General features: G+C 44.2%; 1 protein-coding gene across 2 annotated transcripts in view; it reads left to right on the plus strand.

Annotated features, from left to right (window-relative positions):
• PTPN13 (protein tyrosine phosphatase non-receptor type 13) overlaps positions 1-18,323 on the plus strand; it is a 144,113-nt gene that overhangs the window by 106,206 nt on the left and 19,584 nt on the right. Inside the window, exons 23-34 of one of the 2 annotated variants that reach the window (XM_045019370.1) lie at positions 446-906; positions 2,065-2,208; positions 5,545-5,638; positions 6,540-6,625; positions 8,119-8,281; positions 9,717-9,931; positions 10,021-10,119; positions 11,482-11,846; positions 12,213-12,399; positions 15,093-15,251; positions 16,612-16,783; positions 16,900-17,110. In XM_045019370.1, coding sequence (XP_044875305.1) covers positions 446-906; positions 2,065-2,208; positions 5,545-5,638; positions 6,540-6,625; positions 8,119-8,281; positions 9,717-9,931; positions 10,021-10,119; positions 11,482-11,846; positions 12,213-12,399; positions 15,093-15,251; positions 16,612-16,783; positions 16,900-17,110 — 2,356 coding nt within the window. The remainder of the gene's footprint in view (positions 1-445; positions 907-2,064; positions 2,209-5,544; positions 5,639-6,539; positions 6,626-8,118; positions 8,282-9,716; positions 9,932-10,020; positions 10,120-11,481; positions 11,847-12,212; positions 12,400-15,092; positions 15,252-16,611; positions 16,784-16,899; positions 17,111-18,323) is intronic. The other variant, XM_045019371.1, reaches the window with a different exon arrangement.

Below are 18,323 nucleotides of genomic sequence, written 5' to 3' on the forward strand. Positions count from 1 at the left end.
CTCACCAGAATGTTGTGATCTAATTGCCCCGTGTAGACGCTGCTGTCATGAACTAAAAGGTACCTAGCTCATGTTAACATAGTCCTGTTTTAAACAGGACTATGTTAACATGAACTGGGCACCGTTTAGTTCACGACAGCAGCATCCACACACTGCAGTTAGAGTGCAACATTTTGGTATGCTCTGCAATTCACACCCCTGTCGTCCACGCTGCCGAATAGTGTAGAAATAGCCTGAATATTTAAATTGTTACTGTAACTCTCTGAGTTGGAGTCCATGCTCCAATACTGGATTGTATAAGAAATGTATCACTGTAAATTTTGTGTGTGACTAGTGTATACCCTTGCTTCATTGATAAGATTGGAGATTGTCATTTGTGTTAAGCTGAGTAATCATGATTTCAGACTAAATGTTACTTGTTAATTGTTGGATTTTGATTTTTCAGTGTCATCTATAAATCTTGCCAATGGAACAAAGGGTTATTTAAGGAGGCCTTCATCAATGCAGGACCATGAAGCAGAATCATCTTCAGAGGAACACAGCAGGTCACGAGGTCACCAGAGGCCCATCTCAGGGAGTTCATCTGGATTGTCTGTGGGCAAAGGGGACAGAAGCCTGAGCTCCCAAGATTCCAGGACCGAAAGTGCCAGCCTGTCTCAGAGCCAAACAAATGGCTTCTTTGGCAACCACATCAGTGACAGAGCCCAGCAGGGCTTGCAGCACTGCAGTGATTCTCAGTCTGCCCTTTCCAAAACGCATGAGAAAAAAAGGAACTCTGCGGACGATATCCTGGCGAAAGCAAAAAGGCTTGGAGTAGTGGAAACCGTGGAATATTCTGACCGAGGGGATTCGGACATGGATGAAGCAACTTACTCCAGCAGTCAGGAACAACAGGCAGCTAAAAAGGCACAGTCCACTTCCGTTGAACGCTTTCAAACAGTTTCATATACGTGGCTGACTAGTCTGCTGTAGATTGTTAATGCAGTGCTTGAGGGGGAGGGAGCAGATGGAGGGAGGGACCATCTGCAGCTTCCACTGCTAACTACTAACGCATTTGGTACTAATGTTGAAGTACAGATTTTCTAATGCTAACTCCCTTTAGTGCTTCAAATGTATGACTGATAAGGGAGCTGAATAAACAGACCACTATTTAAAATGTATCTTTCTAACCCATTAGAGGTTTTTTCAAATTACCTGGAAAAAATTACTCCCAAAATTTCAAAGAGGTTAGTAGGGCTTTAGCTACGTGAATACAATTTACTTGAGTGGGAACCTTCTTGCTTAACCCCAGTGTGAGTCTTTTTTGAGCCTTAAAGGGGCCAAATTCTGCCCTTGGATGTATATGCGGGATTCTCATTGATTTCAACAGAAAATCTTCGTGCTCATCCAAAGGCATCATTTGGCCAAGGTGATTGTAGCAAATGACCATATTCACAGGTATCAGTTTCTTTACAGACCAGGTAAATTGAGTTTCACCTGCATTAGGGAAAAGCAGTGATACTATCTGGGATGAATGTGTAGGCTCGTAGCAGAACAGGAGTCCTTCTGGGTAGAGTTTGAGGCGGGGGAAAGGGTATTTGTAGGTTCTACATTCATCCAGTGAGCAGAGAAGACCTGATGCTCTGCCTGTCTAAAATTAAACTCACTGGGGACACACTGTACATTCATTCCTAAAGATAATAGCCCTGATCTCAGTTGATGGAAATGTCCTTTGAAGTCAGTGGAGCTACCCCAGTTTACCCCATCAGAGGATCTGCCATAACTGAGTTCTTGGTACAGTGATTCCTTCATTTTAAAGACCAGCACATTCAAGTGTACAGGTCTATAAAAACATTTAGCCAATGTGGACCAAATTTATCTCGAGATTAAGAACATTCAAGTACAATAAATGCATTTACAGTAGGAAAGAATCTGAACCCTATTTTATTAACCAGTGCTCTCAATTAACCCCTTTCTGCTCTGTCTCACCCATAAATGCACAGTGGGAACTAATAATTAACTTTTGCTCTAACAGGGAATCATTATTTTTTTTCTGTTTTTGTTTTTTGTTTTTTTTTTGTAAAGGAGTCTTCCTCAGTGAATACAGCAAACAAAATGAATTCTAAAAAGCTTTCCGCAGCACCTCTTAAACCTGGAGATATCTTTGAGGTCGAACTAGCCAAAAAAGATAGCGGCTTGGGAATAAGTGTCACGGTACTGTTTGACAAGGTTTTTAGATGTTTTCTCTTCTTCTCCACTCCCAGCAACCTGTTCAATTGCTAATTTACAGGGAAGCAAGGTGTTTTAAAAGGACACTGTCCAGTCCAGCTTCCTGAAGATGGAAAATATTATTTCCATATCTCTTTTCTTGTCATCTCCCTATTATTATTATTATTTATTTTTAATTACTTGCACTACCATACTGCCTAGCAGCCCTAGTCCTGGACCGGGACCTCATTATGCTACGTGCTAAACAAACGCAGAATCAGAAGACTCCAAAAAGTTTACAGTCCAAGTGTAAGACGCAAGACAACAGACATATACTCAGAGATGGGGGAGTACAGTGGGGAAAAAATGAGACAGTATTGATCTGTATGATAGACAGTGGTCTTAGCGCACCAGCAGCCGAGCCATTGTCAGGTAGGCATCACGGTAAAGGAGAGTTGTAAGGAGGCACAAAAGTGCTCGTTTGAGAATTTAACGCGCGGGCGGTGGAGAATAGCATAATGGGTTGATCGGAGCCAGGAGTCAACCTCCAATACTGAATGAGAGATGATGGACAGTGAAAGGCCTTGAAGGTGAAGGCAAGTAGCTTTTGTTAGGAGGTTGACATTAAAGGGCCAAATTCCTCCCTAGCATAACACCATTGAAGCTAATGGAGTTAAGTTGGGCCAGATTTGGTCCAACATTATTTTTGTTTTACTGACTTGTTCACCAGCAGCATCAGTCTCTCTAAAGAGGCTTTGTCACTTGTTCTATGCTCTCCCTCTGCTGGCTGAGAAGCAGAAGAGCACAAAACATTTTTGTCTAGGTAAGGAGGGGCTGGTTATTATTTTTTGTCATCCTTCTAGCAAGTCGGTAAGGAGATAAGGAGATAAATACCTATTTTTAATTTAAAAACTTCACACCAGATTATGTTTGTAAACTGGCTCAAAGTTTAGGCCTAACCTATTTGACAATGTCCCTTTAAAGACAAAATGAATAATGTACCATCATATCACCAACACTCCATTTGTGTGTGTCTGTAGGTGTCAAAAAAAAAACCTTTTGGTTCTTAGACAATTTAACTTTCAAGAATTAGTCTAACTGATTCACCTCCCAATTCTGCGAACAATTTGAATGTCAACAGTAGCATGCTGGTAATAGTGAGCTTATATTAAACAGAGTGCAAAAGAGGAGCAATTTCAGTGGCTATTTACTGTATTATAGATGTAGGCATTTTCTAAATAGATTGTGCATCCGGACACCTTCTTTCAAGTGTAGCAGATTTTAATGCATGTTACTTTGAAGATGAGGACAGCAGAATAAAGCTGTTTCCTTTTTACATCCCTAATTCAATCTTTTATGCACTTTTTAGCCATCACTGGCACAATTTCTAATGTTTTCAGATCAGAAATCGTGACAGTGGGTGTTCTATACCCACAAACAGTAGCTATAGGTAAGGCTAGGAATCTGTCACCGAGGTCATGGAAGTCATGGCCGGTGCACTGCACTGTAGTGGCCGGTGTGGTTGGCCCTGGCGGCACCTGAGCAGCTCGAGCGGCCCCTGGGCCAGCCACACCAGCCGTTGCTGGGGCAGTCTCGGGCCACTGCGCCCCTCCCTCCATCAGCAACAGGAATTTGGATGTGGGAGGGCTCTCAGGGCTGAGGCAGGGGGTTGGGGTGTGGAAGGGGGTGAGGGCTTTGGGTGGCACTTACCTTGGGGGGGCTCCCTGGAAGCAGCCAGAGTGTCTGGCCTTTATGCAGAAGCGCAGCCAGGTGGCTCCGCACGCTGCCTCTGCCCACAGAGGCCTCCCCCACAGCTCCCATTGGCCGTGGTTTCTGGCCAATGGGAACTGCAGAGCAGGCGCTTGGGGTATGGGGCAGCGTGCGGAGCCCTCCTGGCTGCACCTCCACCTAGGGGCTGCAGGGACATGCCGGCCGTTTCCGGGAGCCAGGGAGGAGCCTGCCAGCCCCTCCAGTCCCCCTCCCCCCCCCCCACACACAGCACCAGTGGAGGTCCTGAGCCACCCCAGGGCCGCTTTACCCCCCCCCACCTCTGAAGCACCCAAGTTTTAGTCAGGGGTATACAGTACAAGTCATGGACAGGTCACATATGTGAATTTTTGTTTACTGCCCATGACCTGTCCATAAATTTTACTAAAAATATCTGTGACTAAAATGTAGCCTTAGCTATAGGTAATGCATTCTTCTTAAATATCTTAAACAGTTGAAGGCAGATACAAGTGGTTTCTAACTGGCAGGAGAATTAGATAAAGGATGTGAGGTTGACTTGCAGGTTGGGGAGAATCTTTACAACAGATTCTTTGGTCCATAGTCTGGATTATGGCTCAGTTACATATTGTGAACTTTGCCTATGAATTGTAAATGAAAACATGCTCTAACTCTAAAGAAATTGTAGTAATTATCACGGTTTGGAGCCAGATTCACTATGACAGATGAATGAAGGTGTAAATTATGCAGTAGTATAATGACAATGTAGCCATTGACATGCAGCAACCCTGCTATTCCAGTGACTCTTTCGATGCTGCCAATGGTCACCAGTGCAAGGACTTTCCTCAGAGGCCTAACAAGTGGTCACCATATCTCACTTTGTCATGTTCTGCCTCCACCTTTATCCTTGCACTGTTCTAAAATCTACTGTCAACCTTTAGCTTACTCGCAAGTAATATTAAAACAATTGGATCTTTGGGGCACAGACTGATATCATTTGTGGGCTAGCTCCTTCTCTTCCTTTAAAAGCTGGGGGAATCCCTGCAATGACATCGAACTGTGTGGTGATGGATATATGCATTAAGAAGTAGGTTGAGTGCCCCAAAGTAAATTCACTTGAAACCTAAGCAGACCTTTAACCCAAATCTTTATGGCACCTCCTAGCTCAAATATTTTGCTTTCAAGAAAAGCTTTCTGTAACCTGAGAGAGAGGAATACCTTTAAATTTCACATTACTTTAATAATGGTGAACAAAACTAGGATATTGCATGTATGCATCTTTTATCTTGGCTGCTGATGCATGTTGTGCACAAACAACACTTAGCTTTTCCACACTCATATATGCAGATTCTAGTGCTTTCGTAGTTCTGCTTGAAGGACACTTGTTTTACTAGAAAGGTTTGCATTTGAGCCTAATGGTTTTAACCCCACCCCCCACACACATCCACCCCAGTTGGTTATGATTTGCATGGATCTCAAAATATTTTATTTACAATAAGTTGGCTGTTGCTTTTACATGCGGATGGCTTGAGTGCTCCCTGAGTTTCTTAAGGATTGTTTAGCTTTCTTGACCTAAGATCTTCTGTTTAAGTTTTTAAAGGTTTGCATTTTACCTATTTATTCTCCATTTAGGGTGGCATAAACACCAGTGTAAGACATGGTGGCATTTATGTGAAGGCCATTATTCCTAAGGGAGCAGCTGAGGCTGATGGTAGAATTCAGAAAGGTACATACTTTGCTCTTTCCACAAGTTTTCTTAAATAGCAGTAGAATGAAATCCAGATGACTTTATGTAGGCTTTGGAGAGGCATCATGGTCTAGGAGCTAAGAACTCCAGAGGTCTACTGACTGCCTGGCCTTGGTTACTTGTAATCTCTTTATGGGTCTATATTGTCAATGGGAAACGACCTACCTCTGAGGTTTTTCTATAGCACTGCATCACCTTAGTCTCTACCTCATACGGGTGGTGTAAGGGTTAATTTGTAAAGCACTCGGACCATTTAAACCGTTAATAAGTGCTAAGTGTATAAATTTGACAGTGTTATGCAATGAGGAGATAAGAAAGGAAGACAAAGTGTGGGACTATTGCAGTATCTGCAGAAACTGCTGAAACTGTACTGGTGGGAAAAAATGACAAAATATTTTTTAGTCGCTGTTTCGTTCTAATGCATTCTGCTTTAATGGAGCAAATTGCTTTGAGTGCGCCCAGAGAGAGGAGAAAGAGGCTTTGTGTTATTAGTGACCTCCTCGCTTGACATGCTAAGTATCTCAGTACAGAAAATCCTTTTAATAGCTCTGACAGTCTTTGTTTTTAAGTCAGTCTTCTTAGTGAAGTGGAGTCCCACAGTTAGACGAGAGGTTATTATATTTCTCCCCAGATTTCCCAGTGAAGCATGGCTTCGAGCATTAAAATGGTCCTAGATTTTGGGGTTGGAATTCAGTTACAGAACACTTCTGATACAAAAAGCCCTATTCTCCTCTCAGTAAATGGGGGATTGCCCGAGTCACTACCCTTGTTCATTGAGAAACGAACAGATCACTCTTACATGGATTATAAGCGTGTTCTATATGAATTAATTTTTTATTACATTCCTCCTTCTTCTAAATCATGCATTGTTTGCTTCTAGGTGACCGTGTGCTCTCTGTCAATGGGATTAGTTTGGAGGGTGCTACCCATAAACAAGCTGTGGAAACCCTGAGAAACACTGGCCAGGTAAGATCATATCAGGGGTGACAGTAAGGTGGTACAGGCCGGTACGGCGTACCAGGAAAAAGTGGCCGCCGGTACCAGCCCCTGCCGCTTTTGTGCCCCCTGTCAGCGGCCCTGCCAGGTCCCTAGTGGCAGGGCCGCTGACGGAGAAGCCAAAAGGGGCAGCAACATTAAAGCGCTGCCGCGGCAAAGACCTTGCTTAAAGCTCTTCTGCGGCAGCGCTTTATCGTCCCTGCCCATTTTGCCCCCCTAGGCTGCCAATAGGGGGTGGGCAAAAGGAGCAGCTGCCCCGGGGCCGGCAATTTAAAAGGGCCCAGGGCTCCGGCCACTGCTGCGGTAGTGGCAGCAGCGGCCAGAGCCCCGGGCCCTTTAAATCACCACTGGAGCCTTGTGCGGCATGGGCCAGGCAGCCTAAAAAGGGCTGGCTGGGGGACGCTGACCCCAGCCCCGCCCCTTCCACCCGAGGCCCCGCCCCTTCTGGGGGGGCTGTGGAGCCGGCCCCCATACGGGTAAGTTTTCAATTTTACTTTCACCCCTGGGTAATATTCTTCTCCTATCTTAGGTAAATAAACGTATCATGAGTAAAAGTGCAGTAGACAAAACTGACAACAGGAGCTCTCCACTGTGCACTTCCTTGCTTTGGACCACTTTCTGCTACACTCAATCATGTTGAGTAGCACCTCACTCCAAAAGTGGTGCGATCTTCAGTTAATGTCACTATTCATGGCATAAGGCTGCTGCTTCCGATATCAGAATTTGGCCCTTAGCTAATCATGCATGAAAATGCATGGTGCATGTACAAATATTAGCTCTCTGGAATAGTAAAATGCAACCAGTACAGACTGTAAACAGATTCCCTTGATGCAGGACCCGTGTATGAAGCATATCATCAGTGGCATTTTTTAATTATCCCTCATGCCTCACAATATCGGAGGGGGATCTTAATTTACTTTAGATGCTGTCTGGTTGATATCTTGTGGCTCTGTTACTCTATTGCTTTTTGCCTTTTTTTTTTTTTTTGACAGAACAAGGAGCAATGGTCTCAAGTTGCAGTGAGGGAGGGTTTAGGTTGGATATTAGGAAAAACTTTTTCACAAGGAGGGTGGTGAAGCACTGGAATGGGTTACCTAGGGAGGTGGTGGAATCTCCTTCCCTAGAGGTTTTTAAGGCCCGGCTTGACAAAGCCCTGGCTGGGATGATTTAGTTGGGGATTGGTCCTGCTTTGAGCAGGGGGTTGGACTAGATGACCTCCTGAGGTCCCTTCCAATCCTGATATTCTATGATTCTATGATTATTGTTGATGATGTTGCCATTTGCAGTTCTTAATAAACTAATAGGCTACTTACAGTGATTTATGGGGGATTTTTTTATAAATCCGTAGAATTTATGGCTGTGAAATTTAGTTACCCAAAACAGATTAGACTAGACGCTATATGGCAAAATGTGGTATTTTTGTGGCTCGTGCTAACTAACTTGAATATGTTGTATTTGTGTAGGTAGTGCATCTGTTGCTGGAGAAGGGGCAGCTTCCAGTGGCCAAAGTTCATGCGCCCATTACACCGCAGTGCACGCCTCCAAATCAGGCAGGACAAAGTGAGCCTCAGAACAAACCAGAGAAAAAAATGACAAATACCAAAGACTACAACTTTGTCACTGAAGGTCAGGTCATGGAGAAAAACTGTCTGAGCTTTAGAGCATACCCAAAACTTCATTTTCTTGCAGCCAGATGATCCTCCAGTGAAAAGTATCACGAAATTTAGGGCTGGCAGTGAACACGTCTAAGCCTTGTGTACAACACAAATTCTCTTTCATGTTGTTAAATGCTTTTTGAATATTTCCTTTAATGGTGTCTCAGTCATTTATTTTAGCAGCTTTTTAAATAGTTTCTTCCCTTACCATTCCTTAACTTATTTATATTGTGTCACCTTTGAAACGAAGGGCATTACTCCCTGTAATAGATCATGGCTAGGGCTCCGTGTTTATCACCGATTCTGTGACTTCCAGCGACCTCCATGACTTATGCAGCAGCCAGTGGACCCTGACTGAATCTTGCTCAAGTGGCCCTGGGGACAGCCACACTGGCCACTGCTGGAGCAGCTCCACAGCCAGCCACTCAGGCAGCCCCGCAGCCAGTCACACCAGCGCTGCAGGAGAGGCCCCACCAGCTGCTGCTCTGGTAGTCCCAGGCAGCTGGCCCCGGAGACTGCCCAAGCAGCAGTTGATGCGGCTGGCCCTGGGGACTGCCAGAGCAGCGGTTCCGGGGGTGGCGGGAGCAACTATAGCTTGGCGGCTCCCAGCAGCGGTCCCGGGGCAGCCGGAGCAGCAGCAGGACCCGGGGTTTCCTCCCAGTGGCGGCCTGAGCTGCCTCTGGCCCCCAGGGTTCCTCCCGCAGCAGTGGCCGGAGCATTTGCTGGTCCCCCAGGGCTTCCCCCTGGCAGCGGGCCCCGTAGGGCTTCCCCCACAGCAACGTGTGCCCCCGGGGTTCCTCCCCCTGCATCTGGGGCAATGAGCCCCCCAGAGCTTCCCCCTCTCCCCTGGCAGCTGGTGTCGTGGGCCCTCCAGGACACACACACCCCCGCCGCTGATACTGTGCCCCCACCCCAAGATTCAGTCAGGGGTATTTATGGTATAAGTTGTGGAGAGGTCATGGGGCCATGATTTTTTGCTTCTTGCCTGTGACTTGTCCATGACTTTTACTAAAAATATCTGTCATTAAATCATAGCCTTAATCATGGCCAACTCCAGAATGTTCCTCCTCCTCTATACTTCCCAATTATTTCTACAACATAATGCCCTTACAGCCTTCCTGCATGTCCTCTGAGCCTCTCCCAGGTCCTGCTATTTTGGGGATAACATACAACAGTGTGGACATTTCCAAGAGAAGAACATTAGGGAAAGAACCCATGAATCATTTTGACATGTTTTGTCTAAACCGATCATACACAGGACTCCTTACAAAACTTTTACACATGGTAACCCCCTACCCAAAACTATTGGGATGCAGTCTGATTGCTGTTGCTGAATAAGCAGCCTTCATGGAGAGGGTACTGTAGGAAAGGAGAGAAGTAGTCTATTCTTTCTGTTTATTTTCCAGACAACACATTTGAGGTAAAGTTGCTGAAGAACAGCTCAGGCCTGGGGTTCAGTTTTTGTCGTGAAGACAACCTTACTCCGGAGCAATTGGGCTCAAGCATAGTGAGGGTTAAAAAGCTCTTCCCAGGGCAGCCTGCAGCTGAAAGTGGGCGGATTGAAGTTGGGGATGTCATCCTGAAAGTGAACGGGGCTTCATTAAAAGGACTATCCCAGCAGGTTAGAACTCTCTCTATTGTCTTACTTGTCAGTAGTAACTATCTTGCAAGTGGGACCTGTGTCTAATACAAAATTAACTGTACCTGTAGGAGGTCATCTCAGCACTCAGAGGAACATCCCCAGAAGTCTCTCTCCTCCTTTGCAGGCCACCACCCGGTATACTACCAGAAATTGATCCTTCTCTGTTGGTAAGACCTATGGCATATGATGTTTTAGTTTTGTCTTCATTAAGTTTTGCTTATTCAGAATACATTGGTTGCACATGTAAATGAAAAATAAAGAGAGGTGGCAGGGGAATAGAGGATCATACAAATGTGTTTGCTGTGTTACCTCACAAGATAGAAACACAGCCTATTTCATAGAAATAAGAAAAAATACAAGGCTTTTGTATATTTACAATAGTACAATTTTAAAAAAAAAAACTCCTAAATGGCTTAAAATACTATAACTACACTTTCCTTGGTAGTGTTGATTGTTAGTTTGAAGTTGGCTTCACCTAGGGTTATATTTTCGGTGAGATGTGTGGTGAATTAGTCATGAAACTGCCATTTAATAACAACAGTTATTTATAGTTTAGTTTTGCTGTACATCAAGTTGGAAAAAACTCAGCCCTGTTTTCTGAGTTAAAATACATGATCCCAAAGAGGATTTGTAAAAGTGCTCCATCAAATCAGTCCAAAGAGCACAATGCCATTTTAGAATATTTTAGTGTTGATGGAAACTAGACTATATATACTGCAGCAGAAAAAAAATGGAACTCCATGGTGGAGAAGTCCACATTAGTAGAGTAGCTTTCAGTAATAAAGAACAATTGAAAAATTATTGGGAAGGAGTCTTCAAATCAAGTCACTTCATTGTTGTTTACCAGATAAAAACTGTTCTTACATGACAATAGAAACAGATTTGTATCCTGTGTGTGGACATCTAAACACAAATTTAAACAAAGGGCAAGAGGAACAAAGGAGAAAATTAAGTAACGAAAAGCGGTTGATGGGGTTCGGGATGGGTGAGTACCTGAACACAGAGGTTTCCCACGGGATGAATAAATGGAACTGTCAAAGCTTCCATACTCATCATTGATTGGTACATCACCTTTATGGGAGTGTGATTACACAGTTCTTTGGGAAATGGGACTGGAGCCAAATGTTTTGGGGACAGATCCTCAGCTGGTGTAACTTGTCATAGGCCCATTGACCATTTATACTAAGTGAGGATCTGCCTCTCAGTGCCTACCGGCAGTTTCAGTTTCTTAGAGAGCTGAGCACCCACAACTCCCATTTCAATTAGCGCTTTTGAAATTTCCTAGATACACATTTGAAAATTACACGTGTTATGTTACAGAAAATAAGTTAAATTCACCCTGAACTGTATGGAGTTATACCAGGGCTGAGTTTGTTCCACTGTGCTGACTTCTGAAGTAAATAGAATGAACCTTTGATTAAACATGTTTGATTATTTCTGCATTCTTTACGCATTTTCTGCCAAGCCTAAAATGAATAAATGACCATTAGAGCCAGAGTCTGATTTCTTAAACATCACATTTGTTGCAGACTCCCATAAATTCCCCACAACAAATATTTCCAGACATCAGCACAGAAACGTCTGGGGCGTCAAATGGAGATCAAGGTGACAGCTCAGATGAAAATGAAGTGACTGATAAGAGCAAGAAGCGATTAAAATCCCCTTCTAGGAGAGACAGCTACAGTGACAGCAGTGGGAGTGGCGAAGAAGAGGTAGTGGTCACCCCAACACAGATAGCAAGCCCTGGCTGGAATTCTGCCCTGTACCAGACACTAGACAAAATGATGGCAGCAGCATACACTCAGTATGAAACTCCTTGTAGCCAGGAAGAAGCAATTCGTACCATCTACTACTCTGCTCATGAGACTCCCAGCAAGCCAGAGTTTGAGGACAGGTATGATTGTAAATATTACTTATTTTGCAAAAATAAATACTCAGATTTTGCAAACCTAGAACAGTCAAAAGGGTGGAATTTTTCTGCAAAGATGGATGATAAGGCCTATTAATAAAAATTCAAGACTTTGTCCAGATAAAATGTAGTCATTTTAACACCAAAGACTTGTGTTGATTTGGGAGTGAGGGATGGTACAATTTGACCCCTGTATCAAGTTTGTAAATGTCTGCAGAAATATCAGAGTTCACACATGAATACCTGTGAAGTGAAACATTGTATGTTTGCAGAGCTCTAACCATGTAAGCAACAAAGTCTGGCTCAAATATTCCAAACCATTCAAACTCTTGTTTCCCTGTCTTCTCACAGTAATCCTCCATCTCCTCTACCACTGGACTTGCCACCAATACCAAGCTGTAGAACTGTTACTGAGATTGCAACCCCTGGTTTAATGGATGATGCCTACATCAGTACCATCTCGGAGCTAGTTCCACAAAGAGAGAAGATAACATCACTGCTCAACCAGTTTGAGAAACATGCTGATGAATATGAACCAGTAATTACTTTCTCTCTCTGCGCTATAAATGTGTTAAAGAGTGTGTCTCTTGGGGTTTTATTTAGCCATGGGTTTGGCTGTAACAAAATGCATCCTATTTATATTGACTTAAAATTAGGGTAATTGTTCTATCTTCTAATTTAAATTTATAGTTAACTGAGGATGTGTTTTGCAAAAGGCTCTCATACAATCTGCTAATAGGAGGTGGCCTGGCCATTTGTGACAATAGGACTGGTAGCATTGTTAAGACAGTGTCCCTAGATGTGTTTATAAATGAGGCACTTGAGAGATTCAAATATCTTACTTACTCTTTGAAATAAAAAACGTGTTTTTTTTCAAATCAGACTCTAAAGCTGTGCAGCCTGCATAATTGCCTGTGCATACGTACAATTTGGGTAGTTAAATGCTCCATTGCCCTGTGCATATTATGGATGGACACACAGGTGCACACATATTTCTTATGTACAGTTTTAATCCATATTTTGAAGATTTGGCACTGTGTGTAACTATGTAGGGACAATGTTCTGAGGCTAAGCTTCTTACCTGTCAATATATTTTCCCCATTGTTACCCTCGGACTGGTTGGGGCCCTTGTGATCCAATCCATTTCCTCTGTTTTACGTATGTCCATCCCCCCAGATACTCTTCTTTCGGCCTCAGAAGCAATGCATCAAACCCTTCTGAGAACCTTCTGACATCGCTGCTTCACATCCCAGAGGACGGTGTTGTGCAGCACAAAGCACCTCCGTCTCTCTCGCTCCCTGTCAATTCACAGAGTAAAAAAACTGCTGAAAATAGAGACCAGGTCTTTCTCTCTGCATCCCAGAGCACTGTGCGTTACAAAGGGCTAGCCTATACAAGCATGTTACAGGGGATGGAAAGGGGGGTGATTTCTAAAGCGTACTGGGACCCTGTTAGCACACATCAGAAGTTCCCTAATGCATATTCATATAACCAGTATTATGTTAACGCACAGTAGGGAACTTTTACTGTATGTTAGCAGGGTCTATGTGGGCCAGTTGGTGCACAAAACATTGGTGCACCTTAGAAATCATACCCCTCTTGTGCACATTGCTGCACCATTTAGACAAGCCTATCAGTGCAATTCTCTAGTGTTTAAAAGTCAACGCTAAATTCACCGTTCACAAATGCATCATCACACTATTAATCTCTTCTTTTGATCTTTTCTTCTTGTTGTTCTGTTAATTTCTGTGCAAGTAAAGCAGAATCATAAACATAGAACATAAAATGCATGTAAACTACAAATGTATAATATAAAAGGCATGCATGTGTGTAATACCAAGATATACAATACAGTACTCCAGCTTAGTAATGGAAACCTGAAGTTTTATCCTTTTGTAGGAGAGCACCTTCATCTCCCGTGCCCAGTTTTATTCTAGTTGCTCTACTCCAGGGGTGGGCAAAATACAGCCCATGGGACGAATTCGGCCCATCTAACATTTTTGTCCAGCCCGCCGGGCTCTTTGGCTGCCTCCTCGTGATATCTGGGCCACTAAAAGTCCCGTGGTGCAGTGGGGTGCTCAGGCGGGCTGCCTGCCTGCCATGGTCCCACGCTGCTCCCGGAAGTGGCTGGCTGCTGCTGACATGTCTCTGCGTACCCCTGGAAACTAGGGCTGACGAGGGGGGGGGAAGCAGGTACAAATTACGGGGGCCCAGCGGTCTGGAAGGGGGCCCGGCTTCCCCGGCTTCGTCAGCCCAGTTTAGCCGGTCTGCCCTTGCTGGGGGGTCTGAAAAAAATTTTTCACCAGGGCCCAAACCCACTCACGGTGACCCTGCCGGAAACCAGCCAATGGGAGCTTCAGGGGCATTGCTCGCGGATGTGGGCAGCGCACGGAAACCCGTTGTCCCCTTCCCTCAAGGGGCACACAAAAGAGATGTGCCAGCCGGAGCCGCTTCCAGGAGTGGCGTGGGGCCACAGCGTGCAGGCAGCCTGCCTGAGCCCTGCTGCACCATTGGCCAGGAGCCACTTGTGGTAAGCCCCTCCTGGCCAGAGCCTGCACCTCGCACCCCCTCCTGCACACCAATACGCTGCCCCAGGTCAGAATCCCCTCCTGCACCCAAACTCCCTCCCAACTCTCACACCTCCTCCTTCACCCCAATCCTCTGCCCCAGGTCAGAATCCCCTCCTGCACCCAAACTCCCTCCCAGACCCTGCACCCTCTCCTACACCCCAAACCCACCCCCAGCCCAGAGCCCCCTCCTGCACCAAACTCCCTTCCAGACCCTGCACCCTCTCCTACACCCCAAACCCACCCCCAGCCCAGAGCCCCCTCCTGCACCAAACTCCCTCCCAGACCCTGCACCCTCTCCATTAATATAGTAGAAATGTGCCGCCTATGACAACTTACCAAAATTTGTGGAGTCGCCTCCATGCAAAAATTATTGCCCACCCCTGACGTATTCAGTGTCGCCCTGATCCTGCAAGGATGTTATGCCCCTGCTTCACTTTATGTGCATGAGTAGTCCCATGGATTTCAATACATAAACCTCAGTACAGATGTGTTTGCAGGATTAGAACCTATATTTGATTGAAGTAAATTGGTTAATAAAGTGTGTTTTCTTAAACAGTTTTAATTGCAGCAGCTCATTCGGATGACCATACGTTTCATACAGTATACACTGTATATCCACATTCCAGACCATTGTTTATTTAACACACTGTTTTTCCCATAGGAGGTGGAACTCCATGTTACCATGACTAAATCAGAAAAAGGTAGCCTGGGCTTCACAGTGACCAAAGGCAATGATAACATTGGTTGCTACATTCATGACGTTATTCAGGATCCTGCCAAAAGTGATGGGAGGCTACGACCAGGAGACCGGCTTATCAAGGTGAGATGCGTAAAATTTCATAGTGAAACCCAACTCAAGATTAAGGGATTTGTGTGATAATTGAGAGGAAACAAACTAATTTTGGACCAGAAAAATAGGAATTCTGGATTCTGTGGTGTGCTCAGTCAAATGTGTGGATGAGAAGCAGACAACTAAAAGCGTGTATTGCAATTCATAATATGACAGTTGTTGAACCAGCTTAAATATAAGTATAAAATAAAACACATGGAAGATGACTGACGCATGTTCACTAAACCTTTTGCTGTTAACATCTGTGTAATCCTTCCAGACAGAAAAATAGTAGATAGGGTTGGGCTCAGTATATATGATCTTTTAGGTTACAGTTAGGGGTTCCTTTCAAAATACTCATAGACTTTAAGGTCAGAAGGGACCATCATGATCATCTAGTGTCAGAGAGGAACTGTTCAGGTAAGCTTGGATAAATTTTCTTGTCACACTCCTTCTAGTAAACAGAACGTTAAAAAGTCTATTAATACAGCTACACTGAAGCAAATGCTAACATTGTAAAGTGTTGTGGAACAAGAATGCGCTTAATTACGTTCTTAGGTCCCCATCCTGCAAAGATTTACACATGCACTTAGTAATTCCACTGAAGTCAATAGGACCATTCAGAGTACATAGAGTTTAGCATGCATGGCAATTTTGCTAGATCGGGGCATTAAATCCTGTGGAATAACCTTTAACCTTAGGGTACGTCCATACTACCTGCCCGGATCGGCGGGTAGCAATCGACTTCTCGGAGTTCGATATATCGCGTCTCATCTAGACGCGATATATCGAACTCCAAACGCACTCCCGTCGACTCCGGAACTCCACCACTGCGAACGGCGGTGGCAGAGTCGACGGGGGAGCGGCGGATGTCGATCCCGCGCCGTGAGGACGGGTAAGTAGTTCGAACTAAGGTAGTTCGACTTCAGCTACACACAAGCATACCTTAGTTCGACCCCCCCCCAGTGTAGACCAGGCGTTAGGTAAGTAATAAAATCATAAACCAGTGTGGATTAGGGACTGAGTCTGGCTTTCAGGCCCTGGCTTGCAAAAAGCTTATTCTTCCATTTTATGGAAACTGGTATATATTATATCTTTTTTGTAATTTATTTACTACTTTAACATTGGTAGTTCAGGATTTGTTTCTTTACTACTACCATTTCCATTAAATGTGTTTGTTCGTGGAAATGGATAACCTCATAGATTGCAGTTGCTGTCATTTACAACATTTATATTTTGTCATTTAATATGAAATACAAATAACAGGGACTTCAGCTGAATTTTCTTGGTATCATTGGCTGTTTTAATTGCAACTATAATGAGGATTTTTCTGTTGCTGTTCTCTTCACAGGTTAATGACATGGATGTCACTAACATGAGTCACACAGATGCAGTTAATTTTCTCCGAGCTGCACCAAAGACTGTCAGATTAGTGGTTGGACGGGTTCTGGAGTTACCAAAGATTCCAGTGTTGCCTCATTTGCTGCCTGATATTACATTAACGTGCCATAAAGAAGAGCTGGGTAATAAAAAATTGTATGGCTGTTTGCGCTTGTGTGAAATGCCTTTCTTGGTCCCACTGTAAAAATCACACATAACTACTAAAAGAAAAAATTGAGGATTTTTTTCTTCTGCACAGGTCTGTCTATATCAGGAGGTCATGACAGCTTTTACCAGGTGGTGTATATTAGTGATATAAAGCCACGGTCAGTTGCTGCCAACGAGGAAAGTCTTCGTACATTGGATATCATCCATTATATTAATGGAGTCAGCACACAGGGAATGACTCTGAAAGAAGCCAAAAGAGCCCTGGAAATGTCACTTCCTAAAGTGGTGCTGAAAGCTACAAGGTATCCTCTGGAAGCTAATTCCAGCATGTGATTTTTAACTGACATAGTTGTGCCAGGAAAATGCATTTAAGTAGACACAGCTACAATAGCTAATCAATTGGAGTGATAATGGCTATTTTTAAAAGGCCTGATTCTTCAGGGTGCTCTGTTGACTCAATTCCGTTGGCTTAATGGAGTTGAGAATGCTCGGTATCTCATCAGATTGGGCTCATAGTGAGGATAAAACTGTCCAGCTGCAGATTGCACCGTACGAGGCATTCTCAGACTAAATTTGATATATGCCCAGCTTGTGTGTGGGCATTATGTAATAAGCAGGGTAGGACATGTGTATAATAAGTAAGGCTACAATTATGTCATGGAGGTCATGGAAATCACGGAATCCACTGCGATCCCCCACTCCTCATTTTGTCAAAATTATTTTTAGTAAAAGTCACAAACAGGTCACAGGCTTTCGTGAATTTTTGTTTATGGCCCGTGACCTGTCCATGACTTACTAAAAATAACCGTGACAAAATCTTAGCCTTAGTAATAAGTTAAGTGGATCAAAGTGCCTTTTAAAAAAAAACCTAATTGTTTTGGAAAAAGTTGTCAAATTTGTCAATGTTTTTCATTTTTTTCCAAAAGTTGTACCAACTGGAGTGAGCCTCCCAGCCCAGACAGACAGACTTGCACTAGCACGGCTCAAGCTAGCGTGTTATAAATAGCTGTATTTTGGGCTGGATCTCGGATTCTCAAGTCTAGGGGGTCTGGTGGGCTTGAAAGCCTGAGCCACCACATCCACACTGCTATTTTTAATGCACTAATTCAAGCCCTGCTTGCACAAGTTGGTCTACCTGGGTTGTTAGGCTCATTCCCAGCTGCAGTGTAGAGATACACACAGAATACTGAAATTGCAGATGAAGATTGACCTAGTTCAGGGGTGTTCCAGCCACACCTTTCCCCTACTACATCAGCAGCCGGGAGGAGGAGTGGTGTAAGAGATTACACATTGGCTCTGTGCCTCCCTAGGTTTATGTTTGTGCACTGGAGCAACCCTCCCTGGCACAGCAAACCTGGCTGTAGGCTCAGATTATGCTACATGGGTGGCACAGAGCAGCTGCATCCTTGATCCTTTAATTTCAGAACTCTTTACTAGCAATAATTTAATCCTTGGAATAATCCTGTGAAGAGGTGGCTATATCGGTATTGCTATCCCTACTTTACAGATGGGGCA

Source organism: Mauremys mutica, chromosome 5 (assembly GCF_020497125.1).
Source record: "Mauremys mutica isolate MM-2020 ecotype Southern chromosome 5, ASM2049712v1, whole genome shotgun sequence".
Taxonomy (NCBI): domain Eukaryota; kingdom Metazoa; phylum Chordata; order Testudines; family Geoemydidae; genus Mauremys; species Mauremys mutica.